The sequence below is a fragment of the Canis aureus genome, chromosome 14 (genome assembly GCF_053574225.1).
Source record: "Canis aureus isolate CA01 chromosome 14, VMU_Caureus_v.1.0, whole genome shotgun sequence".
NCBI classification, from domain to species: domain Eukaryota; kingdom Metazoa; phylum Chordata; class Mammalia; order Carnivora; family Canidae; genus Canis; species Canis aureus.
In genome coordinates this window covers 40,976,228-41,001,006 of record NC_135624.1, presented here as the reverse complement: position 1 = coordinate 41,001,006, position 24,779 = coordinate 40,976,228, and the positions used below count along the sequence as shown (strand labels likewise).

The 24,779-nt window shown below is 66.9% G+C and overlaps 3 protein-coding genes and 1 long non-coding RNA gene across 9 annotated transcripts in view; 2 read left to right on the top strand and 2 right to left on the bottom strand.

Moving 5' to 3' along the window:
* Positions 1 to 393: 393 nt before the first annotated feature.
* LOC144283508 (uncharacterized) lies at positions 394 to 5,837 on the bottom strand. The gene is made up of 2 exons (XR_013352080.1): positions 2,224 to 5,837; positions 394 to 882 (listed from the first exon to the last, which is right to left on the bottom strand). It is a non-coding gene; the product is annotated as an uncharacterized LOC144283508 (long non-coding RNA).
* On the top strand, positions 2,279 to 6,486 carry SLC39A4 (solute carrier family 39 member 4). Its single transcript, XM_077847702.1, has 12 exons — positions 2,279 to 2,507; positions 2,926 to 3,207; positions 3,626 to 3,821; positions 3,936 to 4,081; positions 4,166 to 4,337; positions 4,626 to 4,798; positions 4,975 to 5,112; positions 5,193 to 5,315; positions 5,473 to 5,527; positions 5,616 to 5,768; positions 5,913 to 6,100; positions 6,206 to 6,486. Exons 1-12 carry the CDS (start codon positions 2,319 to 2,321, stop codon positions 6,332 to 6,334), a joined length of 1,944 nt encoding a protein of 647 aa, XP_077703828.1. The 5' UTR covers positions 2,279 to 2,318; the 3' UTR covers positions 6,335 to 6,486.
* Positions 6,487 to 8,939: 2,453 nt separating this feature from the next.
* CPSF1 (cleavage and polyadenylation specific factor 1) lies at positions 8,940 to 22,075 on the top strand. 2 transcript variants are annotated; one of them, XM_077847696.1, is made up of 38 exons: positions 8,940 to 9,019; positions 9,098 to 9,251; positions 14,299 to 14,326; positions 14,418 to 14,560; positions 14,642 to 14,722; positions 14,959 to 15,110; positions 15,189 to 15,335; positions 15,464 to 15,603; positions 15,674 to 15,784; positions 15,864 to 15,957; positions 16,136 to 16,223; positions 16,302 to 16,424; positions 16,503 to 16,554; positions 16,632 to 16,726; positions 16,792 to 16,866; positions 16,939 to 17,019; positions 17,094 to 17,168; positions 17,371 to 17,481; positions 17,555 to 17,696; positions 17,770 to 17,948; positions 18,022 to 18,158; positions 18,252 to 18,426; positions 18,497 to 18,703; positions 18,773 to 18,862; positions 18,955 to 19,098; positions 19,168 to 19,320; positions 19,788 to 19,904; positions 19,982 to 20,072; positions 20,139 to 20,223; positions 20,301 to 20,442; positions 20,531 to 20,683; positions 20,759 to 20,935; positions 21,035 to 21,101; positions 21,174 to 21,221; positions 21,291 to 21,446; positions 21,521 to 21,650; positions 21,733 to 21,871; positions 21,947 to 22,075. In XM_077847696.1, the coding sequence occupies exons 2-38, from the start codon at positions 9,108 to 9,110 to the stop codon at positions 21,992 to 21,994; spliced, it is 4,320 nt and encodes a 1,439-aa protein (XP_077703822.1). In that variant the 5' UTR covers positions 8,940 to 9,019; positions 9,098 to 9,107; the 3' UTR covers positions 21,995 to 22,075. The 2 variants fall into 2 exon arrangements, with proteins under 2 accessions (XP_077703822.1, XP_077703821.1); XM_077847695.1 differs by having other exon boundaries at positions 17,094 to 17,183.
* Positions 22,063 to 24,779, bottom strand: part of ADCK5 (aarF domain containing kinase 5) — a 16,899-nt gene continuing 14,182 nt past the window's right edge. For 2 of the 5 annotated variants that reach the window (XM_077847699.1, XM_077847698.1), the window contains exons 2-13: positions 24,592 to 24,667; positions 24,269 to 24,464; positions 24,047 to 24,187; positions 23,845 to 23,958; positions 23,608 to 23,739; positions 23,457 to 23,540; positions 23,289 to 23,370; positions 23,141 to 23,219; positions 22,970 to 23,061; positions 22,646 to 22,898; positions 22,451 to 22,567; positions 22,063 to 22,361 (exon numbers count right to left, since the gene is read on the bottom strand). In XM_077847699.1, coding sequence (XP_077703825.1) covers positions 22,256 to 22,361; positions 22,451 to 22,567; positions 22,646 to 22,898; positions 22,970 to 23,061; positions 23,141 to 23,219; positions 23,289 to 23,370; positions 23,457 to 23,540; positions 23,608 to 23,739; positions 23,845 to 23,958; positions 24,047 to 24,187; positions 24,269 to 24,464; positions 24,592 to 24,617 — 1,422 coding nt within the window. In that variant the 5' untranslated portion in view covers positions 24,618 to 24,667 and the 3' untranslated portion in view covers positions 22,063 to 22,255. Of the gene's footprint in view, positions 22,362 to 22,450; positions 22,568 to 22,645; positions 22,899 to 22,969; positions 23,062 to 23,140; positions 23,220 to 23,288; positions 23,371 to 23,456; positions 23,541 to 23,607; positions 23,740 to 23,844; positions 23,959 to 24,046; positions 24,188 to 24,268; positions 24,470 to 24,591; positions 24,668 to 24,779 lie in introns of all 5 variants that reach the window. The other 3 variants (XM_077847700.1, XM_077847701.1, XM_077847697.1) reach the window with 2 other exon arrangements.

Genomic DNA, 24,779 nt, shown 5'->3' with positions numbered 1-24,779 from the left:
GGCTCGGGTGGGCAGCGGCACATCACGCGGAGTCGTAGGGGGGAAGATGAAGGCTTGGCATCTCCCGGGCAAAGCTGCCGCCCTGGGTCCCAGAGGTTCTCCCCAGAGGCCCGAGGCTCCACCACATTTGGAGGCTGGGGTGGGAAGACCAGCCGAGGAGCCGAGGGGGGCGGCTGAGGCCTGGGAAGCTCAGAGGCCCCAGGACACGGAGGGGCCGCAGTGTCAGGGCGGACTCGGAGGAGCCCAGTCGGCCCGGGGAGGGGAGGCTTCAGGGGAGCCCCGAGGGGCCAGGAGGGCCCAGAGCCCCAGATCCTGCTGCCAGCGGCTGCTGAACCGACAGGACGGCTGTTCTGGTCTTTTTTTTTTTTTTTTAATAAAAACCAAAATTTGCCATTTTAAACATTTTGAGGATTTTATTGCTAACTAATCTCTACACCCGACGTGGAGCTTGAACCTACAACCCTGAGATCAACCCCCCGCCACCGCCGCCCGCGTCCAGCTCCCGCAGTTCCGTGGCCCCCGCAGAGGCACGGCCCGAGTGAGCCCTGGCCCCACCAGCCACCACCCTCTCTGCACCTGGGGTGTGACCCGGGGTGTGACCTGGGGTGTGACCGTGACCGTGCCTCCCGCCAGTGGTGGAATCACACTCGATTGGTCTTCTCGTGGTGCGTTTATTTCTCGCATCTGTCAAAACGTCCTTTTTTTTTTCTTTTTTTTTTTAAAGTAAGTACGATGGGCAGCCCAGGTGGCTCAGTGGGTGAGCGCCGCCTTCAGCCCGGGGCGTGACCCCGGGTCCCGGGATCAAGTCCACGTCGGGCTCCCTGCATGGGGCCTGCTTCTCCGTCTGCCTCAGTCTCTGCGTCTCTCGTGAATAAATAAAATCTTAAAAAAAAAAAAGACCTTGTGATGGGAGCTGGCTCTATCTCCTGCGCCAGCAAGGTGTCCTTGTTAAGGACGAATGTCCCATCGTACGCACAGGGCACATTTTGTTCATCCTTGGGGGGGCGCGTGTCCCGGAGGTTGTGAGCGCTGCTGTGGGAGCAGGTGGGCTGGCGGGATGGCAGGTGATGTGGGGGGCTGGGGACACGGGTGGGGACAGTGAGCTAGGAGCTGCAGGCCGCTCCGGCCGCGGTGGGACTGTCGGCAGGTGGAGGGAAGTGGCCGGCCCAGAGCTCACTCAGGCCGAGGGGCTGCAGGCCGCCTGCCTGGGACCGGGGAGGGCGGCTGGACGGCGGGTCCTAGACCCTGGCCCTGAGGCTAGCGGGCTGAGCAGGGGTGGCCCGAGGCGGCAGCCAGGTCTCTGCCTCCTGCTCTAGCCCCAGTGGCCGGTGCCGCGGGTCAGCAAGACGGCAGTTTGGGCCTCTCCAGCTTCCCTGCTTGTTGGCTCGGGCCCAAGATTCATCTAGACCCCGCGGCTGTTCCCATGCCCTCCTCTGGCCCAGCTGCCCCCAGGACCCGGGGCGGTCACCCTGCAGTGCCGCCCAGCTGCGTGGTGGTGGCGTGACCTCGGGCCGGGGCCGCAGCCCTGGGCACCCCAGGACTGGGGACAGAGTACCCGGGCTCCCAGCTACCGCCTCGGTCCCGACCACACCCCACCGGGCTCAGGGTCAGTGCTTGGCTGAACTGGGGGAGGGGGGGACACCCACATGCGCTGCAGGAGGCGACAGTGCCCTAAGCCCGGGCAGGGGTGCCCGCGGGCTCCCCGGGCAGGCCCCTCCCCCTGCACTGCCAACCAGGCAAAGATGAGTCCCGGGGTCCAAAGGCCAAGAGGGAGCCGGCAGGGGTGGGGGGGGCTGGTGCCCCAGCCTGAGCCACCGCCCAAGATCCTGCCCGGGGGCAACAAACAGAAGGCCCGAGGCCCTCTGGACTTGGGAGGGGGCAGCACTCAGCCAGCACCTTAGGGTCCCCTCGGAATCCGCCCCCCGCTCTGGGCGTCACAGCCCAAGGGACCTGAGGCCGGCCGGGGGCGGCGGGCGCGAGCTGCCCAGCGGGGGAGCCGGGCCAGGCCGGGGTGTGCCCCGGGCCGCAGGCCGCATGTCCCGGGTGGGCCCGAGGGGTCGGGTGCCATCGGTGCCCCTCTGCCAGGCGCCCGCGCGGGGCAGCCCCGAGGACGGTGGTGGCCGCAGGCCGGAGCGCAGCCGCCCGCGGCCGGGGGAGGACCTGCTGCTGGAATGGTTAACCCGCGGCTTGGCGGCAGCCAATCACAGGGCCCCGCGCAAATACCTGGGACAGGTGCCGCCGGGCGGGTCAGAGCCCAGCCCCAGCCCAGGAGCACCGCGCACTGCCCCGCACCCGCAGCAGCAGCACAGGAGCTCAGCATGACGGCCCAGGGCCCGCGGGCGCTGGCGCTGCTGCTGACCCTGCCGCTGCTCGCCGTGGGGGCCCCGCCGGCCCGCCTGCTGGCCGCGCTGTCCTCGGGCCACGGTGCTCTGGACCGCGGGGCACTGGGCAGTCTGTTAAATACGCTGGCGGACCGTGTGCACTGCGCCGACGGGCCGTGTGGAAAGGTAACGGCCCCACCCGACGGGTCCCCCAGCGGCCGCCGCTCCTCCCCAGGCTGGAAGCAAAGGGCCCTGGGCAAACTCCAGGGGGCGGGTCAAGGTGAGGCTGGGTGGCCAAGCACCCAGGCCTTCCCTGCGGCCCGCGCCCCCCGCTGCTCCAGGGTTGGGCACCGTGCGGGGCGCACACAGCTCCGGGAGCCCCGGGACATCAGATTGGCGGTGGCTCCAGCAAGGAGCCACCTAGGGTGGGGGGACCCCTGCCCTGAGTCCTCTGTGTGCGCGTGTGCACTCGTGTAATTGAGAGGGGTGGCGACGGGAGGGTGTGAAAGAGCAATGATGCAGGGGTGCATGAGAGGGGGAGGGCGGGGGGGCGTGGAACCCCCAGGGAAGCGGGCAGCTGCCGCCCACCCGTCTCTGCCCACAGTGCCTGTCTGTGAATGATGCCCTGGCCCTGGGCGGGCCCGAGACGCTGGGGCTCCCGGAGGGGCAAGTCCTAGCGCCCAGACACATCGCCCGTCTCAGTGCCGCCGCCGCCCTCTACCTCAGCGACCCCAGGGGCACGTGTGCAGATATCCGGGCTGGCCGCTGGGCCGCCCGCGCTGACCAGCTCTTGGCCCTGCTGGAGGGCCCCACAGCGCTGGCCCCGGGCCTGAGCAGGCTGCTGCAAAGGATCCAGGCCCAGACTGCTGGCTGGCCCGCTGCGGAGGTGAGCCTGGGTAGGGTGGCCAGACAGGGTGGGCGGGGAGGGCCTAAGGGGATCCCTCGGGACGGAGCACTTCATGGGGTGGGCCCGGCTGCAGTGGGCGGGACACCCTCGGAGCTCCCGGAGGTAGCTGGGGGAGTCTGGGCTGGACCGAGGATCACAGAGGTCCAGTACCACTCAGGGCAGGCCCTGGGGAGTCAGACAGGGCCGTTTAGACTCCTGGGGCCCCGGGGTGGGGGGTCAGGCCCAGTGTGGGTCTTAAGCTGGCAGGACCAGTGGTGGCGCTCTGAGAAGGCTGGTCTGGGCCAGGTCGGGACAGACCTTGGGGTCAGTGGCACTCGGGGGACACTCGGGGCAATGGCAGGGCTGGAGGCCAGAAGGTCACACTGCAGCAGAGGCTGAGCCCTGGCTCCTCCCCTAGGCCTGCGTAGACCTGCCTCACCTGCTGGAGGAGACAGACAGGGCAGGAGCTCCCAACAGCCCTGGCCTGGTGCTGGCTGCCCTGTTGGACCATGTCAGCAGCGGGTCCTGCCTCCGAGCCCTGCCCACCCCCCAGTATTTTGTAGACTTTGTGTTTCGGCAGCACGGCGGCGAGACTCCCAACATCACACTGGCTGGTGAGGCCTGGGCTGGGCCAGAGTGGGGGGCGCCCTGAGTGCCCGGCCTCCCTGACCATGGGGGAGGCAGGCCCGGAGCCCACACCGACTTTGCCATTCCGTCTCCCCGGCCAGAGCTGGAGGCCTTGATGCAGCGCCTGGGGGTAGGCAGAGTGGCTGACACCGACCACAGTGACCACGATCACCTGAGGACCAGGGCCAACTACCAGGGCCCTGTGCCCCTTACCACCCTGAACAGCAGCTCCAGCCTGTGGGACACAGTGAGCAGCCCCTGCATCGTACTCCCGGGGAGAGGTGGGGTCCCGAGTTGGCTCAGGTCCCTGATCGAGTGCTACCACCCCCAGGTATGCCTGAGTGCCAGCGAAGTGATGGCTGTGTACGGGCTGTCTGAGCAGGCCGGGGTGACCCCAGAGTCCTGGGCCCAGCTGAGCCCTGCCCTGCTCCAACAGCAACTGAGTGGGGCCTGCAACCCCCAGCCCAGGAACCCCACCCAGGACCAGCTCAGCCAGGCGGAGAGTGAGTGCCTGCCTCCCCAGTAGCGCCTGCCTGGCTGTGCCCACGGGTGCTAGTGGCACAGAGGTGGGACCTCACAGGGGGGAGAGCGCAGCCACTGGGCTAGGGGACAGGCGGGGAGAGCTGGACCAGGGCTGGCAGGAGAGGGAGGCACCGGGGCAAAGGGGAGGCGGCGGGCCTGACCACCTGCATCCCTGGTGAGCTCTGCTGGCTCCTGGACTCCCGCCCCTGGGAGGCAGGGGTAGGGGCCGGAGGCTGAGAGGCTCTCAGCTCAGCTCACCACTGCCGCAGGGTATCTCTACGGCTCCCTAGCCACGCTGCTCATCTGCCTCTGTGCCATTTTTGGCCTCCTGCTCCTGACGTGTGCCACCTGCCGCACTGCCTCCCACTATGTCATCCAGACCTTCCTGAGCATGGCCGTGGGCGCGCTCACAGGCGATGCCATCCTGCACTTAACACCCAAGGTCAGTCTCAGTTTCCTCTCTCTCCCCAGCCAGGAATGCCCCTGCCCAGGCCTTCCAGGCCCATCCTCCTGGAGCTGCCCCTCTAGTCTCTCTCTTCCTGGCCCTGGTGGGGGTGGTGGGATGGAGGGGTGGTGGGAGGCCTGAAGGTCCCCTTACTCAGCCCCCTTCTCCCCCAGGTGCTGGGGCTGCACTCCCACAGCGGGGAGGGCCTTGGCCCACAGACCACCTGGCGCCTCGTGGCCATGCTGGGAGGCCTCTACACCTTCTTCCTGTTTGAAAACCTCTTTAATCTCTTGCTGCCCCTGGACCCAGAGGTCAGGTGGGGGCTGGATGTGGCGGGTGGAGGAGACAGAGGCGTGGGGGCCTGCTGGGCCCTGACCCACTGTCCCCACAGGACTCAAAGGATGGGCCCTGCAGCCACAGCCATGGTGGCCACAGCCATGGGGTGTCCCTGCAGCTGGCGCCCAGCGAGCTCCGGCCACCTAAGCAGCCCCACGAGGGCTCCCGCGCAGACCTGGTGAGCTGGCCCTTCCCCGACGTCCCCATGCCACAGGGAGCTCCTCCCCCAAGGGCCCCGGACCTGCCCCGCCACCGCCCCGGGGCCTCCGATGCTGTTCGGGGGACCCAGCCCATGCGCCCCTCCTCACCTCCCGGCCCACCTGACCACCCCGCAGGTGGCGGAGGAGAGCCCGGAGCTGCTGAGCGCGGAGCCCCGGAGACTGAGCCCAGGTGAGTCCCGAGGAAAGCCCCAGAAGGGTCGGGGGGCCGGCGCGGGCGGGGGGCCGGGCGGGCGCGCACCCACGTCCACCGCCCGCAGAGCTCCGGCTGCTGCCCTACGTGATCACACTGGGCGACGCGCTGCACAACTTCGCCGACGGGCTGGCCGTGGGCGCCGCCTTCGCGTCCTCCTGGAAGACCGGGCTGGCCACGTCGCTGGCCGTGTTCTGCCACGAGCTGCCACACGAGCTAGGTCCGCGGCGCTGGGCCCCCGGCGGGGCGGGGCGGGGCCTGCGGGGGGCCGGGCCTCCCGGGCGGTGGGCCGGGCCATGAGCGGGGGGGCTGCCGCGGGGCGGGGCGCCCCGGCCTGACCCCGCCCCCGCCCCTCCCGCCCCAGGGGACTTCGCGGCCCTGCTGCACGCGGGGCTGTCGGTGCGCCGGGCGTTGCTGCTGAACTTGGCCTCGGCGCTGACTGCCTTCGCCGGCCTCTTCGTGGCGCTCGCTGTCGACGTCGGCGAGGACAGCGAGGCCTGGATCCTGGCGGTGGCCACCGGCCTCTTCCTCTACGTGGCGCTCTGCGACATGGTCAGGGTGGAGGGCGGGAGTCGGCCGCCCAGGGGTGAGCTGAGCAGGGTGAGCCGGGGCCCGGAGCTGGCCCCTGACCACAGCCTCCCTCTCCCTCTCCCTCAGCTCCCGGCCATGCTGCACGTGCGGGACCGGCGGCCCTGGCTCCTCTTCCTGCTGCACAACATGGGCCTGCTGGGCGGCTGGACCGTCCTGCTGCTGCTGTCGCTGTATGAGGACAACATCACCCTCTGATGGCCCCCGCCCCACTCTCCGGCCCTTGATGCTGCCTGCTGACCCTGGCCTATCTCAGCCCCTTGCCCCGACCTGCCAGTGCGGGGCCTGCCCCTGGGTGCACCCGCCCCGCCTCCGCCTCCTGCTTCAATAAAGACATTCTTGTCCTTGGAGCCCAGCTGCTCTACGTGCTGTTAGGGAAGTGTCTCCCACCAGGAGAGGCAGACAGGTGGGGCTCTGACCAGGAACCTGCTGGCAGCCCGCCCCAGTCCCCCTCTGCAAGGTGCAGTGGGGTCAGAGAAATTGGCGGGGGTCTGCAGGTAGCAGGTGAGGCCTGGTCTCCAATCAGGAATCAAACTTGTTGACTCATAGCAAAAAGACCAAAACAACCCGCTATGCTCGCCTAGAAAGAGGTCGAGAGGCCCCTGGGTGGCTCCGTCTGTGAAGCGTCTGCCTTGGGCTCAGTCACGATCCCAGGGTCCTGAGATCGAGTCTCAGGTGGAGGTCAGGCTCCCCGGTCCATGGAGATCCTGCTTCTCCCTCTCCCAGTGCCTTTGCTGGTCTTCTGCTGGTGCCCACTCTCTCTGTCAAATGAGTAAATAAAATCTTTAAAAAAAAGATAGAGGCCTAGAGCTGGTCAGGCTAGAGTGTGTGGCCCATGGTCCGCGGGGCCTGGGCCTCTTCTGCTCTGAGGTCTGTGCCAGAACTGTTCATCCTCCAAGTCCCCTTGTAGCCCCCCAGGCTGTAGCACAGCCCACCACAAACTGTGAGCCTTAAAAACGACATTTTCTCACCATTCTGAAGGCAGAAGTCTAAAATCAAGGTGTCGGTAAGCTGTGTTCCTTCTTGGCTCCATAGGAAGAATTTGTCACATGAGACTTTACTGGTTTCTGGTGGGCCCAAGTGTTCCGTGTCTGGGGCAGGATGAGTCCAGTGTCCTCTGTTTTATGACCTCTCCTCGTGTGTCTCTTCTCTTCTCCTATGGGATTACCAGCTCACCCTACTCCAGTGTATCCTTGTCTTAACTAATTCTATCTGTAATGACACTATTTCCAAATAAAAGTCACATTCTGAGGTACTGTTGGTAGGTTTCCATATCTTTTGGGGGGACCCATTTTTTTTTTTTAAGATTTTATTTATTTTTCAGGAGAGACAGAGAGAGAGAGAGGCAGAGACACAGGCAGAGGGAGAAGCAGGCTCCCTGCGGGGATCTGGATGCGGGACTCGATCCCAGAACCCTGGGATCATGACCTGAGCCGAAGGCAGATGGTCAACCACTGAGTCACCCAGGTGTCCCTGGGAGGACACAATTCAATCTAGAACACCTCTTATGGTCCAAAATGGCTGCCAGAGCTCCAGCCATTAAATGCACTGTCCGGATAGCAGAAAGGAGGTAGGTAGAAGGAAAGATCAAAAGAGAAAGGGGTCCAGGGGATATCAGATTCAGCCTGTCATTTACCCAACACACAGACACAAAAGCAGGAGAGTGGATGGAAGTCAGTGTCCTGTTACGCTCTACGCGTCCACTTGTGCTGGAGAGAGGTGGGTGCTGCTCGCCACCCACCCGGGGCAAACTGGGCAGGAGGGGCCGAATGTAAGAGCGCCCTGGCCCAACAGGTACGCAGATGCTCCCGCGTATCCAAGACCCTTGGTTCTCCAAGAAGCTGGACAAACCCCCAGGAGGGTGCTGTGGGAATTAGCGCAGCCCTCCTGGCACCAGGGAGGTTGGAAAGCCACCAGCTCCCAGCACAGTGCTGCCCAGGGGAGCATCAGGAGCGTGGCCTGGACTGCAGGGTCTCCTGCTTCCAGTATGGGGCCAGCGCTGGCTTTTGGAGGGGGCGGGTGGCACTGCAGGAGGGGCTGAGAGTTGCCAGGGCTCCTCCTGCTGCAGCCCCCAGCCTGCCGCCTGCTCCTCAGCCCGGGGCGTCCCTCCCCGGCCGGGGGCGTCCTCCAGATGGTCCCCGTCCCTCCCCGACGAGCCAGCTCCCACCTTCATCTCCCACTGAGAACGTGGACCCCCAGGCGGGCTCCTGTCTGTCACCCTGCGGACCTTGCCGCCTCCTGGCCCCGGCCCCGTCCCCCGCCCTGGGCCTCCTGACCAGGTCGCCCTGCTGCCCGGGGCGGTGCTCCCGCAGAGCGCCCGCGCCCCCGCCCCGGCCGCCTGTCCCGCGACGCCGGGTCATCCGTGGGGCGTTGGACGTGCCGGCTGCTGGCCAGGGCCCGGCGGGCACCGCTGTTCCCAGGCACGCGGGGGCCCCGGGACGCGTGCGCCGCGACTGTGTGCACCGCCGCGCGTGGGTGTCCTCCCAGGCCCAGTGTCCCCGCGGCCTCCGCCGGCGATCCTCGTGCTGCTGCAGCTCCTCGCTCTTCCCGAGGGGCCGGCGCGCCCCGGGACCCCACGCCGCCCGCGCCCGCCGCCCGACGGTCCCCGGGAGCCCGCGGCTGACGAGCAGGTGGGCGGACGGACACCGCGTACACGTGGCTGCGGAGCCACCGTCGCCGATGTCGCTCGGATTCCGAGTCACCGGCCCGCCCGAGGGGAGCCCCGCCCCCGCCGCCGCCGCCCCTCCCCGCCACCAGGGGGCGCGACGCCCCTCCGCGCGGCGACACTGCGCAGGCGCGACTGCCCGGAACCCCGGCGCCCAGCTTCCGGGGCCGCCGGCCAGTGCGCCGCCGACCGGGTCCCGCGAGCCGCGCCAACGGCAGGTGGGCAGGTGGGCGGGGGGCCGGGGGAGCTGGGGGGGCCTGCGCGGCGGCCCCGCTCACCGTGGGCGCGCCCCGCAGGCCCGGCGCCATGTACGCCGTGTACAAGCAGGCGCACCCGCCCACCGGCCTCGAGTTCTCCATGTACTGCAACTTCTTCAACAACAGCGAGCGCAACCTCGTGGTGGCCGGCACCTCGCAGCTCTACGTGTACCGCCTGAACCGCGACGCCGAGGTGAGTGCGGCGCCCGGGCCGGCCCCCGACCCCCGCCCCCGCCGCCCGGGGCTAGAGGTGCGGCCGTGAGCCGGACGGCGGGCCCGAGGCGGAGACGGCGGCCGGGCCCGGGGAGGGGGCACCGTGGGGGCCGCGCGGCCAGCCCGCCTCGGGAGCTCCGGGGAGGCTCTGGGGTCGCGGGCCGGGGGGGGCGCGGCCCGGGGTGGGGGTCGGGCCTGGCGGCGGCCGCTCGCAACACGTGGCTTTGTTTGTGCCGCAACCGCGCGGCCGCCCGGGGATCCGGCACCTGAGCTCGGATCCTAAAGCCCGACTGTGAGACTGAACACGTGCCATTAAAGGTGCCCTGAGGTTAAGCTTTTGGGGTAACAGCCGCTTTGACGTCAGTATGTGGCTGCCGTCAGGGTTTCAGTCAAAACTAGAGAGATCTTGGGGCTAAAAACGCACAGCTCCGGGGCTCCCGCGGGCGCAGTGCGAAGAGGTGGAGACCATGGGGCTGGCAGAGCGAGCCCACCCAGGCGGAGATTGCTGGAGTGATGGGCGCCTGGTCCCCGCCCGTAGGCTTCCAGGCCCGCCCCCTGTGAAGTCCTCCCTCCCACACGAGTGGCCTTTAAGGGACAGACCGCAAGCACTTGCACCGTCGTGTTTTCTACAAACGGGTTCAGAGCCCACGGGCATCCGCTCACTCGTTTCTCCTACAGATGAGTATCACGCGCTGGTTTTGCGCGGAGGCCTGGGGGGCACCACAGGCACAGACACCTGCCGCCCTTCCAGCGGCGACAGACCCGACAGGGCCCATCATGTGGCGGGCCAGAGTTGAAAGTGCTGTGCAGACCAGCAGAGCAGGATGGGGGGCAGGTGTGGGGTTAAATTCTGCCTCCTTGCGAAGCTGAATTTGGAGCAGGCAAGGAGGAGGCCTCAGGCGAGGGGTTATAGGGGCTGTTGTAGGGGTTGTAGGCGAGGCAGTAGGGGCTGTTGCTCAGGATCCCAGCTCAGGTGACGACCTCAGGGTAGTGAGGTGGAGCCCCGTGCAGCCTCGGGCTCCGTGCTGGGTGGGAGTCGGCCTGGGGCTCGCTCCCTCTCCCTCCGCCCCCCCCACCCTCTCTTCCTTCTCTCTCTCAAAAAAAAGAATCTGCAAGAGGCCCTGAGGAAGGGACTGCTGGTGGATCTTGATCTCAGGCTGTGGGTTCAAGCGCCACATTGGCCATACAGATTACTTAAAAAAAAAAAAAAAAAGAAAGAAAGAAAGAAATGGAGCGAGGATGGGAAAGGTCAGCATGTTGACCTTTCAGGTCATCGTAGGGATTGAGAGCTAGCTTGGACGGGCAGTTAAGGAGTGGTCTGACCCGGGCGTTACAGGATCTCTGGGTGCTGTGCTGGAGACGCGGTGGGGGATGGGGCTGCAGGGAGACCGTCAGGAGCGGGAGCACCGGGCAGTGGGGGTGTTGGAAAGCGGTCAGGCTCGGGATGCACAGGATGCAGGACGCAAAGGCATGAGGAGCCCAGGTTTTGCCAGGGCCCAGTTTTGGTCTGGGGACCAGGAGGGGTGGAGTTGCTGTTACCTGACCTGAAGAAGGTGGAATGGGGAGAGGGGGGTGGGGGCTCCTTTATGGACATCCTGTTAGTTTTTGCTGCTGCCCAACGAGGTATCCGAAAACTTAGAACGTTAAAACCGCAGAAGTGTCTCTGGTTTCCGAGGGTCAGGAAGCCAGGAATGGCCCAGCCGCGTGGCTCCTGCACATTCTAGATGTTGGCCAGTGCTGCCACCCTCTGAAGGCTCTGTCGGGGTTGGATTTCTGCTGCTCACTGACCCCGCTGTTGGGAGGAGGCCTCACTGCGTCGTGTGGGTCGCCACGGGGCGGCCTCCTGCAGAATGAAGGCTGGCGACAGAAAGTCACCAAGCGGCCACTGTGTCTTCGTAACCCGAAGTAAATGTGACGCCCTGGCACAGTGGGAGAAGCTGCGCGGGGCACGAATCCTGGGAGCGGGGCCTCTTGGGGCCGCCCCGGACTCCAGCTCTGCAGACGTGCGGGGGCGCTGGTGGCGGTGGCGCGGCCCCGGTGAGGCTGAGGGAGGGCGGTCCTGTCGCGAGCGCGGTCTGGGCAGGGGCTGAAGTTGGGCTCTTTAAAATCCGAAGCTGGTTGGGATCGCCCAGAAGAGGGCCACCTGGGGTGTGGGGTACTCCAGGGTTGAGGGGTTGGGAAGAGAAGAGGCCAAGGAAGAGTCGGAGGAGGCGTGGCCGGGAAGGCGGGAGAAAGGCTGAGCCCAGGGAAGCCGCAGACGCAGGCCTGATGCGGGGTCCCTGCTGCCGAGCCTCCGGGGGCCCTGGTGACTCGTGACCGGGGGGCGGGGATGTGTCCTGAAGGGTAAAGGCTCGCGCAAAGGGAACCGAAGAGATGGTCGTGGCCGGTGGGCCGGGGCTGAACCGAGTGGTCGCATCTTCAGGGTCGCCCGGGGCTGCGGCGCTGACGGCGGGTGCTCGTCGTTAGTCCCTTGTAGGAGCGTCGGCCGATCTGCAGTCTGAGGCGGATGCAGCCGCCGAGGCAGTGGCGAGGCCCCGGGCTGGGGCTCAGTGTAGACCCTGCCGCGGAACAGGTGGCTCGGGGGCGCCCGGGCTCTGCTTGGGGGCTGAGGCAGGCTGGAGGTGCCCCGTGGAGGTGCCCCGTCTCCCCGCCTCTGCCCGCATGGCTGGCTTGGTCTTCCCGGCAGCAGGCTGGCCTCCAGGGGCGTCTTACTTCAGCTCTGGACCCTGGGGGGCAGGTGCCCGTCACCCCCAGGCCCGGGGTCCGGCACCACTCCATTCCTAGCCTGTGCCTTGGGAGAAGCTGCAGGAGCGAACAGCCGTCCCTGGGGACAGGAATGGGGGGGACAGGAATGGGGAAGCCCCGGAGCTCGAGGCAGGGGGCGTGGGGCCGGGGCGGCTGGTACCCCGCCCTCTGGGTGAGGGGGGAGTCAGGGCAGCTCAGCAGGGAAGCCGTGGCCTGGGGCAGCTGTAGGGGCGCCGTGGGCAGCACGAAAGGCCCCGTGACCTCTGGGGGAGTACACAGCACTTCAGTGAAATTCCTGGAAACCCAAGGAAATAGAAAATTCATTACGGTTACGGGTGCAAGATGTCGGTCTTGTAGAGATGTTCCTGAGGTTAATCTATAAATTCACGTCTTTCAAAGTTGCAATTGGTTTTTCATTAGATTCGTGTCTGCCTTGGGCTCCGGGCGTGACCCCGGGGTCCTGGGATCGAGTCCTGCATCGGGCGCCCCCTACAGGGAGCCTGCTTCTCCGTCTGCCTGGGTCTGTGTCTCTCATGAATAAATGAATAAAATCTTTTATTTATTTTTTTTTAATTTTTTTTAAATTTATTTATGATAGTCACAGAGAGAGAGAGAGAGGCAGAGACACAGGCAGAGGGAGAAGCAGGCTCCATGCACCGGGAGCCCGACGTGGGATTCGATCCCGGGTCTCCAGGATCGCGCCCTGGGCCAAAGGCAGGCGCCAAACCGCTGCGCCACCCAGGGATCCCGAATAAAATCTTTTAAAAAAAGATCTAGTTTGTCCAACATCAATATAATGGCCTCAACCTTCTTCCCTTTTAAAAAGGGAAATTTGATGTATTAGCAAGACAGAGCGTGCGCAGGACCCCCACGCGAGCAGGGGTGCGGCAGAGGGAGAAGCAGCAGACGCCCGGTGGAGCAGGGAGCCCGCCTCAGGGCTCGACCCCAGGACCCCGGAGTCACGCCCCGAGCCGCAGGCAGACGCACCACTGCTGACCCGCCGGCGGCCCCGTCACACACTTTATTATATTCGCTGAAACAGCATAGGGTTTTTCTCCTTAACCGTGAACATGGGGGTCCTTCCTGCGTGTGCGCCTGGAACAACACGCTGTGGCTCCCCTGCGGACAGGTCAGGAGCTTGCCGCGACCCCCTGTCCCTCCTGTCTGCACATGCTTGCTGTTGGGGGGTCTACACCCCCTGAGGTGCCATCAGCCGGGGACCAGTGCATGTTTTGGTTTCATTTGGTGTTAAGTTTGTCGTTTCTGAAACATTAGGTTGAATTTCCTGGGACCCTCCAGTGGCTCTGGGGGTTTTCTTGTGGCTGTGACTGGGGTCCTGGAGGCCGAAGGTGCCTCTCCTGTAGCAAGTTAGTTACGCGGCCCTTCTCGAGCAGCCCTTCTAGGGATGTTTTCCCCAGGGCACAAGCATAGTATTAAAAATGGGCTTTTTTCTCATTATTAGAACTTTTCTGGGGCGCCTGGGAGGCTCAGTGGGGGGCGCGCCTGCCTGTTGATTTTGGCGCAGGCCGTGACCTCGGGCGTGCGTTAGAGCCCCGGTGGGCCCGGGAGTCGGCTTCAGGTTCGGTCTTCCTCTGCCCCCCACGTGAGCGCGCCCTCGCTCTCTCTTAAAAATAAGTCTTTAAAAAAAACTTTTACTTTGTTTCCAAGCGATGACTTCCAAGTGTGTTTTAAGTAACTGTGAGTAAAGAACAGCCCGAGCCAAGCAGCCTGTTACCGTGAAACCTAATGAAGCTTGGGGCCGATGTTCTGCGGAGGAAACAGGCGCAAGCGCGGCTGCTGCTCCCCTCCCGGCGGAGGACGTGGGGCTGCTCCCCATGGGCTGGGGCCGCGGCGCCAACACCCTCCTGCCCTCGGGTGGGGGGGGGATGCGCCCCGAGTGCCTTGGGCACCCTGCACATCCGGGAGCGGGGGGCAGTTGCTTGGGACCAGTGAGCGGCTCAGGCCAGGGGCCCGGCCCGTCAGGTGGGGCCCGTGCTGTGCCTGGGCCCAGAGGGTGACCTGGGGGTCGCGCCGGCAACCGGGCACCTCGGTGTCCGGCTTCTGACCCTGAGCACTGCCAGCCCCGGAGCCCGGGGCTTCCTGAGAAGCCTTGTGGCCAAGTCGGGGACCGGCTGCGAGCGTGAGTCCGTGCACATTGCGTTGAGGTGCGCACGGCTGTCTCTGCAAGTGCCCGGGAGCGTGGTCCCCAGCACAGCGAGGGCTCGGGCAGGGCTGGGGCCGCCAGGCGCGGCTTCACTGCCCACCTCCTCTTCCCCTCCCAGGCACCCGTCAAGAATGACAGGAGCACAGGTGAGCACGAGGGTGGCTGCCCCGGCCACGGGCCTGGGACAGTGGGGGCTGGGGCCGGGCCCAGACCTGTACCCACCAGCCTATCCCCCAGAGGGAAAGGCCCACCGAGAACACCGGGAAAAGCTGGAGCTGGTGGCTTCCTTCTCCTTCTTCGGCAATGTCATGTCCATGGCCAGCGTGCAGCTGGCGGGTGCCAAGCGGGACGCCTTGCTCCTGAGCTTTAAGGACGCCAAGGTAGGCGGGGGCCTGGTGGTGGGCGATTGGGTGGGGGGCCTGCTGGGTTGGGGTTGGGGTGAGCTCTGACCTGCTTTTCAGCTGTCAGTGGTGGAGTATGACCCAGGCACCCATGACCTGAAGACCCTGTCTCTGCACTACTTTGAGGAGCCTGAGCTGCGGGTAGGGCCAGGCCGCGTCCCCAGTCCTCCCTGCCCCCCGTGCCCCCTGCCCACAGGGCCGCATCCCCAGCACTCCCTGACCCACAGCCCTTTCCCCCCACCCCAGAGCCCCTGCCCCCCAGCCCCCAGCCCTCCCTGCCTCCCCCCAGCCCCTCCTGCCTCCAGCCCTCCCTGCCTCCGCGCCCCTCTTGGGCCTCCTATGCCGAGGCCTGCCTCATGATGCCCTCTGCCCCCCAGGATGGGTTCGTGCAGAATGTGCACACGCCGAGGGTACGCGTGGACCCTGACGGGCGCTGCGCGGCCATGCTCATCTACGGCACGCGCCTGGTGGTCCTGCCCTTCCGCAGGGAGAGCCTGGCCGAGGAGCACGAGGGGCTCATGGGGGAGGGGTGAGTACCGCGGTGGGGGAGCCACCGTCTGCGCCCCAGCTCCCTGGCTCCTCTGCCCACTGAGCCTGTTGCCCGCAGGCAGAGGTCCAGCTTCCTGCCCAGCTACATCATTGACGTGCGGGGCTTGGATGAGAAGCTGCTCAACATCGTGGACCTGCAGTTCCTGCACGGCTACTACGAGCCCACCCTGCTCATCCTGTTCGAGCCCAACCAGACCTGGCCCGGGTGAGGCTCCTATGTTGGGTGCTGCAGCCGCCAGGGCTCGGTGGGTCTGGGTTGGGCGGGGGTGGCCAGGCCCCCGGCACTGGGAGTGCTGTGACCGGGCCCTGGCGGACCTGCCTGTTTGTCCCCAGGCGGGTGGCTGTGCGGCAGGACACGTGCTCCATCGTGGCCATCTCCCTGAACATCACACAGAAGGTCCACCCGGTCATCTGGTCCCTCACCAGCCTGCCCTTTGACTGCACGCAGGCCCTCGCTGTGCCCAAGCCCATAGGTGAGGGCCGTGCGGATGGGGGTGTCCGGGGAGGGTGGGGAGCCCCGCCCACTGGCGTGTCCCCCTCCAGGTGGGGTGGTGGTCTTCGCCGTCAACTCGCTGCTGTACCTGAACCAGAGCGTCCCCCCATATGGCGTGGCTCTCAACGGCCTCACCACCGGCACCACTGCCTTTCCCCTTCGTGAGTGTGGGTGGAGGCGGGCAGGGTGGGGGGGGGGCGGAGGGCGCAGGGGCGGGCAGTCTGACCGTGCCCCACACAGGCACCCAGGAGGGCGTGCGGATCACCCTGGACTGTGCACAGGCGGCCTTCATCTCCTACGACAAGATGGTCATCTCCCTCAAGGGCGGGGAGATGTGAGTCTCCCCTGCGTGGCAGCCCCCGCTCCACGCCCCCGACCCCAGCTCAGCGCCTCCCCCCGCCCCGTGCCCCCGCAGCTCAGTGCCTCCCCACTCCGCCCTGTACCCCCCAACCCCATGCCCCCCCAGCTCAGTGCCTCCTCCCAGCTCACCTCCCCACTCCCCGTCCCCACAGCTACGTGCTGACGCTCATCACCGACGGCATGCGCAGCGTCCGCGCCTTCCACTTCGACAAGGCCGCCGCCAGCGTCCTCACCACCAGCGTGAGTTGAGAGGGGGGGTCATGGGTGGCCCTGGCCGTGCGCCTGCGTTGCCCTCACCGCCCGCCCGCCCACCTCCAGATGGTCACCATGGAGCCTGGGTACCTGTTCCTCGGCTCTCGCCTGGGCAACTCGCTGCTTCTCAAGTACACGGAGAAGCTGCAGGAGCCCCCCGCCAGTGCCGCCCGGGAGGCTGCCGACAAGGTGGGTGCCCGGGGCCTGTCGGGGCGGCCTTGCGCGGGTGGCCTTGGAGCGCTGCTCACTGCCCTGTCCTGCCCCCAGGAAGAGCCGCCCTCGAAGAAGAAGCGGGTGGACTGCGCAGCGGGCTGGTCAGGTGAGGACGGGGAGCTGGGCTGGAGGGCGCAGGGTGCGGCGCCGGCGGCGTGGGCTCACGCGGGTCCGTCTGCGCAGGAGGCAAGTCGGTGCCGCAGGACGAGGTGGACGAGATTGAAGTGTACGGCAGTGAGGCCCAGTCGGGCACCCAGCTGGCCACGTACTCTTTTGAGGTGAGTTTGGGGCGCAGGGGGGGCCCTGCCTTGGCTGGCTTGCCTGAGCCCGGCTGTGTCTGCAGGTGTGCGACAGCATCCTCAACATCGGACCCTGTGCCAACGCCGCCATGGGCGAGCCCGCCTTCCTCTCTGAAGAGGTGCCCTGGCTGGAGAGGTGGGGGGCGGGGTGCACGCAAGGGGGGGCCTGTCCTCACTCAGCCCCCCTGCAGTTTCAGAACAGCCCGGAGCCAGACCTGGAGATCGTGGTGTGCTCCGGCTATGGGAAGAACGGGGCCCTGTCGGTGCTGCAGGTATGTGGGGCTGGGGGGCGGGGGGCGGCGCCCGGGCAGGACCAGGGGGCTGATGTCCCCCATCGTCATTCCAGAAGAGCATCCGGCCGCAGGTGGTGACCACCTTTGAGCTCCCTGGCTGCTACGACATGTGGACCGTCATCGCCCCTGTGCGTAAGGAGCAAGTAGGTGTACCCTGGGCGGAGTGGGGCGGGCGGCCCAGGGGCCCGAGACAGGGCCCTGCTGCTGTGTGGGGTGGGCATGCGGGCAGGCGGGCTTGCCCTGGGCTGGCCGGGGGTCTGCCCCCGCCCCCTGCCACCGCGGGCGCCCCTGGCCGGGCGTGTGATTCCTGCTCGCTTGCCACTGCCACAGGAGGAAACCTCCAAGGGCGAGGTGGCGGAGCAGGAGTCCAGCGCCCTGGAGGCTGAGGATGACGGACGGAGACACGGGTTCCTTATCCTGAGCCGGGAAGACTCCACCATGGTGAGGGGTGGGGGTCCGGTGGCCGCGCGGGGGTCCCCGCATGGGGTGTGCCTCACGCGCCCATCGCCTACAGATCCTGCAGACGGGCCAGGAGATCATGGAGTTGGACACCAGTGGCTTTGCTACACAGGGCCCCACAGTGTTTGCCGGCAACATTGGGGACAACCGCTACATCGTGCAGGTGTCGCCACTCGGCATCCGCTTGTTGGAAGGAGGTGGGCACAGCCAGGCGGCCGGGCTGGGGTGGCGGGCGCTGACCACCCGGGGCTGACCACCCGGTACCCACAGTGAACCAGCTGCACTTCATCCCCGTGGACCTGGGCTCCCCCATTGTGCAGTGCGCCGTGGCTGACCCCTATGTGGTCATCATGAGTGCCGAGGGCCATGTCACCATGTTCCTGCTCAAAAGCGACTCGTATGGGGGCCGTCACCACCGCCTGGCGCTGCACAAGCCCCCACTGCACCATGTAAGCGCCCTCCGGCCCCGTGCCCGCAGCCTGCTGACCCCCCGACCCCGTGCTGACCCCCCTGCCCCCACAGCAGTCCAAGGTGATCACGCTGTGCGTGTACCGAGATGTCAGCGGCATGTTCACAACGGAGAGCCGCCTGGGCGGGGCCCGCGATGAGCTGGGAGGCCGCAGCTGCTTGGAGGCCGAGGGCCAGGGCTCGGAAACCAGGTACGTGGGGGGTACGTGGGGGCGCCCTGGGGCAGGGCGGGGGCAGGTACCACATCCGGCCACGCATGACCTGCTTGCTGCCCCCGGCTCTAGCCCCACAGTGGATGATGAGGAGGAGATGCTGTACGGGGACTCGGGCTCCCTCTTCAGCCCCAGCAAGGAGGAGGCTCGCCGGAGCAGCCAGCCCCCTGCTGACCGGGACCCCATGCCGTTCCGGGCCGAGCCCACCCACTGGTGCCTGCTGGTGCGGGAGAACGGAACCATGGAGGTGCGTGAGGCCCCGCGCCCTTGCTGCGCCCCAGCCCGGCCCTGTGGTGCCAACCCCTCTCCCCCCACAGATCTACCAGCTCCCCGACTGGCGGCTGGTGTTCCTCGTGAAGAACTTCCCCGTGGGGCAGCGCGTCCTGGTGGACAGCTCCTTCGGTCAGCCCACCACGCAGGCCGAGGCCCGAAAGGAGGAGGCCACGCGCCAGGGGGAGCTGCCCCTGGTCAAGGAGGTGCTGCTGGTGGCACTGGGGAGCCGCCAGAGCAGACCCTACCTCCTGGTGAGTGTGGGCCCCCCGCCCCCGGCCCGGCCCGGCCCCACGCTCCCGCTGACCCCGCGCCGCCCCCAGGTGCACGTGGACCAGGAGCTGCTTATCTACGAGGCCTTCCCCCACGACTCCCAGCTTGGCCAGGGAAACCTCAAAGTCCGATTCAAGAAGGTGCAGTGATGGGGCAGAGCTGGGCGGGGGGGGGGGCGGCTGTGGGGGGGGGGGGGCATGACCCGCCCTCACGGAGCACGCACGCCCCCCAGGTCCCTCACAACATCAACTTCCGGGAGAAGAAGCCGAAACCGTCCAAGAAGAAAGCGGAGGGCGGTGGTGCCGAGGAGGGGGCGGGGGCCCGTGGCCGCGTGGCCCGGTTTCGGTACTTCGAGGACATTTACGGCTACTCGGGGGTAGGCTGGCGCCTTGGGGGGGGCGGGGGGGGGTCCATGGGGGCCTCAGCTCACAGCGCCTGCCCTCAGGTGTTCATCTGCGGCCCCTCACCCCACTGGCTCCTGGTGACCGGCCGGGGGGCCCTGCGGCTGCACCCCATGGGCATCGACGGTCCCATCGACTCCTTTGCCCCATTCCACAACGTCAACTGCCCCCGGGGCTTCCTCTACTTCAACAGACAGGTGGGGAGGCCTCGGGGCTCGTGCCCCCCATTGCCCTGCCTGGGTCGGTGGGGATGGGGGGGCCCTGGGCTCCATCTGGAGGGTCAGGGGGGTGTCCAGCCAGTGAACAGGCCAAGGTCAAAGAGGTGAGATGCTGCGAAGGCCGGAGGGCTGAGCAGCCGGGGGCAGCAGGTTGTGGGGCTGGGGTCCCGTCACTGCCCACGAGGAGCCGTGTGACCCTGGGGAGGCGCTCGCCCTGTGAGTCCCTTCCCACCTGTGGTGCCAGCGTGGGCGCTCATGATGCCGTAGGTGCTGGCGAACCTCGCGCACGGGTGAGGGTGGCAGCTGGGGGTCCAGCGGTGCTCACTCATCTGCGTGTGGCTGGCGGCCCGCGAAGTGTAGGACCCCCGCCCCATGCAGTGTCAGGTGTGCCGCCTGGCTTGCCCTTGGCGCTGCCAGACCCCGTTGACCCCGCCCCCACCCCCCAGGGAGAGCTGCGGATCAGCGTCTTGCCTGCCTACCTGTCCTACGACGCCCCGTGGCCTGTCAGGAAGATCCCCCTGCGCTGCACGGCGCACTATGTCGCTTACCATGTGGAGTCCAAGGTCTGACCCCGTCCCCTCAAGGCCGGGCACCCACAGGGCGTGCCCTCCGCACCCTGTGACACACCGCGCCCTCCCAGGTGTACGCCGTGGCCACCAGCACCAACATGCCGTGCACCCGCATCCCGCGCATGACCGGAGAGGAGAAGGAGTTCGAGACCATCGAGAGAGGTGCGTGCCGCCCGCGTGGGGCAGGCCGTGGGGGCCACCCCCCCTGACCATCCCGTGTCCTTGCAGATGACCGGTACATCCACCCGCAGCAGGAGGCCTTCTCCATCCAGCTCATCTCCCCGGTCAGCTGGGAGGCCATCCCCAATGCCAGGTGAGTGGGGCCCGGGGGCGGGGCAGGGTGGTCAGCCGCGGTCAGCCCGGAGCTGCACCCTCACCCGCCCTGCGTAGGATCGAGCTGGAGGAGTGGGAGCACGTGACATGCATGAAGACCGTGTCGCTGCGCAGCGAGGAGACCGTGTCGGGCCTCAAGGGCTACGTGGCTGCCGGGACCTGCCTCATGCAGGGGGAGGAAGTCACGTGCCGAGGGCGGGTAAGGGGCTGGCAGGTCAGGGTGGGCAGTGCCCCGCAGCCCCGTCACCCCCCGTCACCCCCCATGTCCTGCCCTCCTGCCCGGGCAGATCCTGATCATGGACGTGATTGAGGTGGTGCCCGAGCCTGGCCAGCCCCTGACCAAGAACAAGTTCAAGGTCCTGTACGAGAAGGAGCAGAAGGGGCCGGTGACGGCTCTGTGCCACTGCAACGGCCACCTGGTGTCCGCCATCGGCCAGAAGGTGCGCCCTCACCCCCCCCCCCGCCCTGGGCCCTGCCACCACCCCGCACATGTCACCCGCTCGTTCTGCCCCCAGATCTTCCTGTGGAGCCTGCGGGCCAGTGAGCTGACGGGCATGGCCTTCATCGACACCCAGCTCTACATCCACCAGATGATCAGCGTCAAGAACTTCATCCTGGCGGCGGACGTCATGAAGAGCATCTCGCTGCTGCGCTACCAGGAGGAGAGCAAGACGCTGAGCCTGGTGTCGCGGGTACCCGAGGGGCCTCGGCGCCGTGTGGGGGGCGCTGGGCGGGTGCAGGGTGGGCGCTGGCCGCGGGCTGACCTGGATGGCCCCGCTTCCTGTCCCCAGGACGCCAAGCCCCTGGAAGTGTACAGCGTGGACTTCATGGTGGACAACGCCCAGCTGGGCTTCCTCGGTGAGCAGGGGCTTGGGGCAGAGGGGCTGAGCCGCTGGGGGCAGCCGGGCTGACCCGAGCTCTGCTCCCCAGTGTCTGACCGTGACCGCAACCTCATGGTGTACATGTACCTGCCAGAAGGTGAGTGTCCCTTCCCCGCTGGGGGCCTGGGGGCTGGGCGGCCACTGACCTGAGCTCCCTCCGGCCTAGCCAAAGAGAGCTTCGGGGGCATGCGCCTGCTCCGGCGGGCGGACTTCCACGTGGGTGCCCACGTGAACACGTTCTGGAGGACCCCGTGCCGGGGGGCAGCGGAGGGACCCAGCAAGAAGTCGGTTGTGTGGGAGAATAAGCACATCACGTGGTTCGGTGAGCAGGGGGTAGGAGGGGGCAGCAGGGGCAGGTGTGTGGGGTCAGCCCGGCTCACGCGGCACTTCCTGTAGCCACACTGGATGGGGGCATCGGGCTGCTGCTGCCCATGCAGGAGAAGACGTACCGGCGGCTACTGATGCTGCAGAACGCGCTGACCACCATGCTGCCCCACCACGCCGGCCTCAACCCCAGGGCCTTCCGGTGAGTGTGCTCCCCCCACTGCACCCCCACCCCCCATCCCCCACCCGCGTCCTGCTGCCCAACGGCCCGTGTCCCCCCCCAGGATGCTACACGTGGACCGGCGTATCCTGCAGAATGCCGTGCGGAACGTCCTAGATGGGGAGCTGCTCAACCGCTACCTGTACCTGAGCACCATGGAGCGCGGCGAGCTGGCCAAGAAGATCGGCACAACCCCAGACATTGTGAGCCCCTGGCCTGCCCCGTGTGGCCCCCCTCCCTGGTGGCCCGCCCCCCACTCATCACCCCCTTCCCTGCAGATCTTGGATGACCTTCTGGAGACGGACCGTGTCACTGCGCATTTCTAGACCCCACATGCTGCCCCGACCCGACCCCTACCCCCACCCCTTTTTGTACAAAACACGAGGAAAAGATGTTTGATTTAAGAAGAGCTTGTGGTCATTGTCGGGCGTCTTGGCCGGGCTGTGGTCAGAGCCCCGTGGCATCCCCCCACTTGAGGCTGCAGCTGCCCCAGCGCCCCTGGTCTTGGGGTGTGCACTCCAGCCGTGGCCACCCTGGCAGTCCGATGCTGGATGAGCTCTGAGGTCACCCTCCTGCCCCGGGACTCCCTAGGTCTCCAAGAATTCTGAGAGCCCCTGGGTCTCGGGCAGGAGGCCCAGGCGGACCAGGAGCCGAACCAGGAGGGCGGTGAGCCGCATTGACAGGGTCTCCAGCCTGTGGTGGGAGGGCGGAGGGGTCACAGTTTGGTGGGGAGCGGGGCTCGGCCCCCTGCCCCAGGTGCCCACCCCCTCCTCGCCCCTCACCTTAGAGCCACTTCAAACTTGAACGTCTCCCAGAGGACCTTGATGTGGCGCAGGAGACTGGCGCCGTAGATGTTCTGATACACTGCCCCTGCCAGGCGGCTCCAGCCCCTGACCGCACTGCCCGGAGACACAGTCAGCCCGAGGCTGGCCCCGGCCCCGGCCCCACCCCCGGGTCACACCCTCGCCAGTGCCCACCTCTTGGCCATGAGGAAGTAGCGGTCGACAGGGGCGCCTAGGGTGGTGTTGATGGCACGCACGGTGTTGATGTTGCGCAGCACGAGCAGCATGGGCCGCGGCAGGGCCTTGAGCACATCCATGATGTCCTCGAAGTGCTCCTGCGCCATGTTCTGCATGTAGGCGGCCTCCTCGCGGCTCAGCAGGTGCGAGCGCCACAGCTGCCCCAGGCGTACGGGCCGCTGCATGAGCACCTCGGAGAAGAGGAAGTAGTCTGGGGGGCGGGGGGGCATGAGCCAGGACCGGGCACCCCTCAAGCCCCTGCACCTGCACACCCGGCCTCACCTCGCACCCCAAGTGCCTCTGCGTGTGTCTTCATGGCGGCGTCATCCCTCAGGATGATGGCCCGCCACAGCTGGCACAGGGCTGCCCGGTCCCTAAGGGAGGCCAGGAGTGAGGCTGAGCAGCCGGGCTCCCGCCCCCCAGTTCCCACCCCTGACCCCGCCGCCAGCTTACTTCTCATCCAGAAACTGGTAGAGCCCGTGGTCAAGCAGCACCAGCTGCGCCTTGCCATCTGGGCCTTTCCGCACCAGAACTAGGGACACAGCGTGTTGGCTCCTGTCCCCCTCCCCTCGCCCTCCACCCCCCGGGGGGTTCCTCCTACCATTGCCAGGGTGGGGGTCAGAGTGGATGAAGCCCGTGTAAAATATCTGCTCTGCAAAGGCCTGGATGAGTTTCTCTGCTATCTGGGGAGAGAAGAGCACAGCACCACCATCGCCCTGTGCTCCATCTCCCCCCGCCGACCCCCCACCCCGATGCACATGGCACTCACATCCTTCACCGCCAGCCCCATGGACTTGATGGCCTCCAAGTCGTTGACCTTGCAGCCTTCACAGAATTCGGCCGTCAGCACACGCTGGGAGAGAGCAAGTGGCTGAGCTTGGCAGGGCTGTGTGTCCCCGCCCGGGAGGGGCCCAGCCCACCTTGCTGGACGTGTCCCAGTGCACGCGGGGCACCACAACGTAGCGGAAGTGCTGCAGCTCCCGGGCACAGCGCTCGGCATTCCGCCCCTCGTTCTCGAAGTCTAGCTCCTGGGCCAGGGTGCCCTTCAGGTCCTAGGGACCACAGGAGCAGCTGGGGGGTCCAGGCCGGGGAGCAGCCCACCCCAGCACGCAATGTGCACCCCCCATCGGCTCCAGCCTGTCTCTGGGCGGTGGTACCTGCAGCACCCAGCTGAAGCCGAAGCTGGGGTGCATGAGCTCGACAAGCTGCAGCAGGAGCTCCAGGGTGTGGATATCCCCATCAAAGCGGTCCCGCAGATCGATGTACTGCACCTGCATTGGGAAGGGTGCGGGGAGGACCCAAGGCCACCCCAGCCCTAGCCCTAGCCCCCGCCCAGGCACAGAGCGGGCCCCCACATACCTTCACGGCCACCGCGGTGCCGTCGTGCAGCCTGGCGCGGTGCACCTGGGCCAGGCTCGCGGCAGCGATGGGCTGGTAGTCGAACTCCAGGAAGAGCTTGTGGGGCGGGGCCTGGAAGTCTTCGAGGAACAGCTCATCCACCTGCAGGAGAGGGTTCTGGAAGCAGTGGGGGGGCAGGGCGCTGCCAGGAACCCCAGCTCCCAACCCAAGCACGGGACCCACCTCCTGGAAGCCCCGTGTGAGGGCTCTGTCCTCCAGCACACGCAGGGTCCTTATATACTCCGGGGGCAGCAGGTGGTTGAAGGAGCACAGCCCCTGGCCCAGCTTCACGTAGAGGCCCCCATTTCTAATGGCCCCGGCCACCAGGGCGTCAGCTGCCCGCTGGTGACACGCTGACATCACCTCCAGGTACCCCGGGCTGTTCTGACCACAGGCACAGGGCAGGGATGGGGGATGGGGACAGGCGGGCGCTGCCCAGGGCCCCCGACACCCTCCCGCTGCCCCACCCCCCCGCAGTGCCCCGGGGCTAGGGTGCAGGGACAAACCTCCTCCACCCCTCGCAGGATGACATTCGCACACCACCAGTAGTCCAGGGAGATCTGCAGGCCTATCCTCAGCGACCTGTTGGCAGAGGCTGCCCTCAGCCACCCCGGGCCAGGCCATGGTGCCGAGGGGGCATGCACGGGGGCGGCCGGGCTCAGGGTGGCCCGGCGGGCTGCTCTAGCTCCTGCTC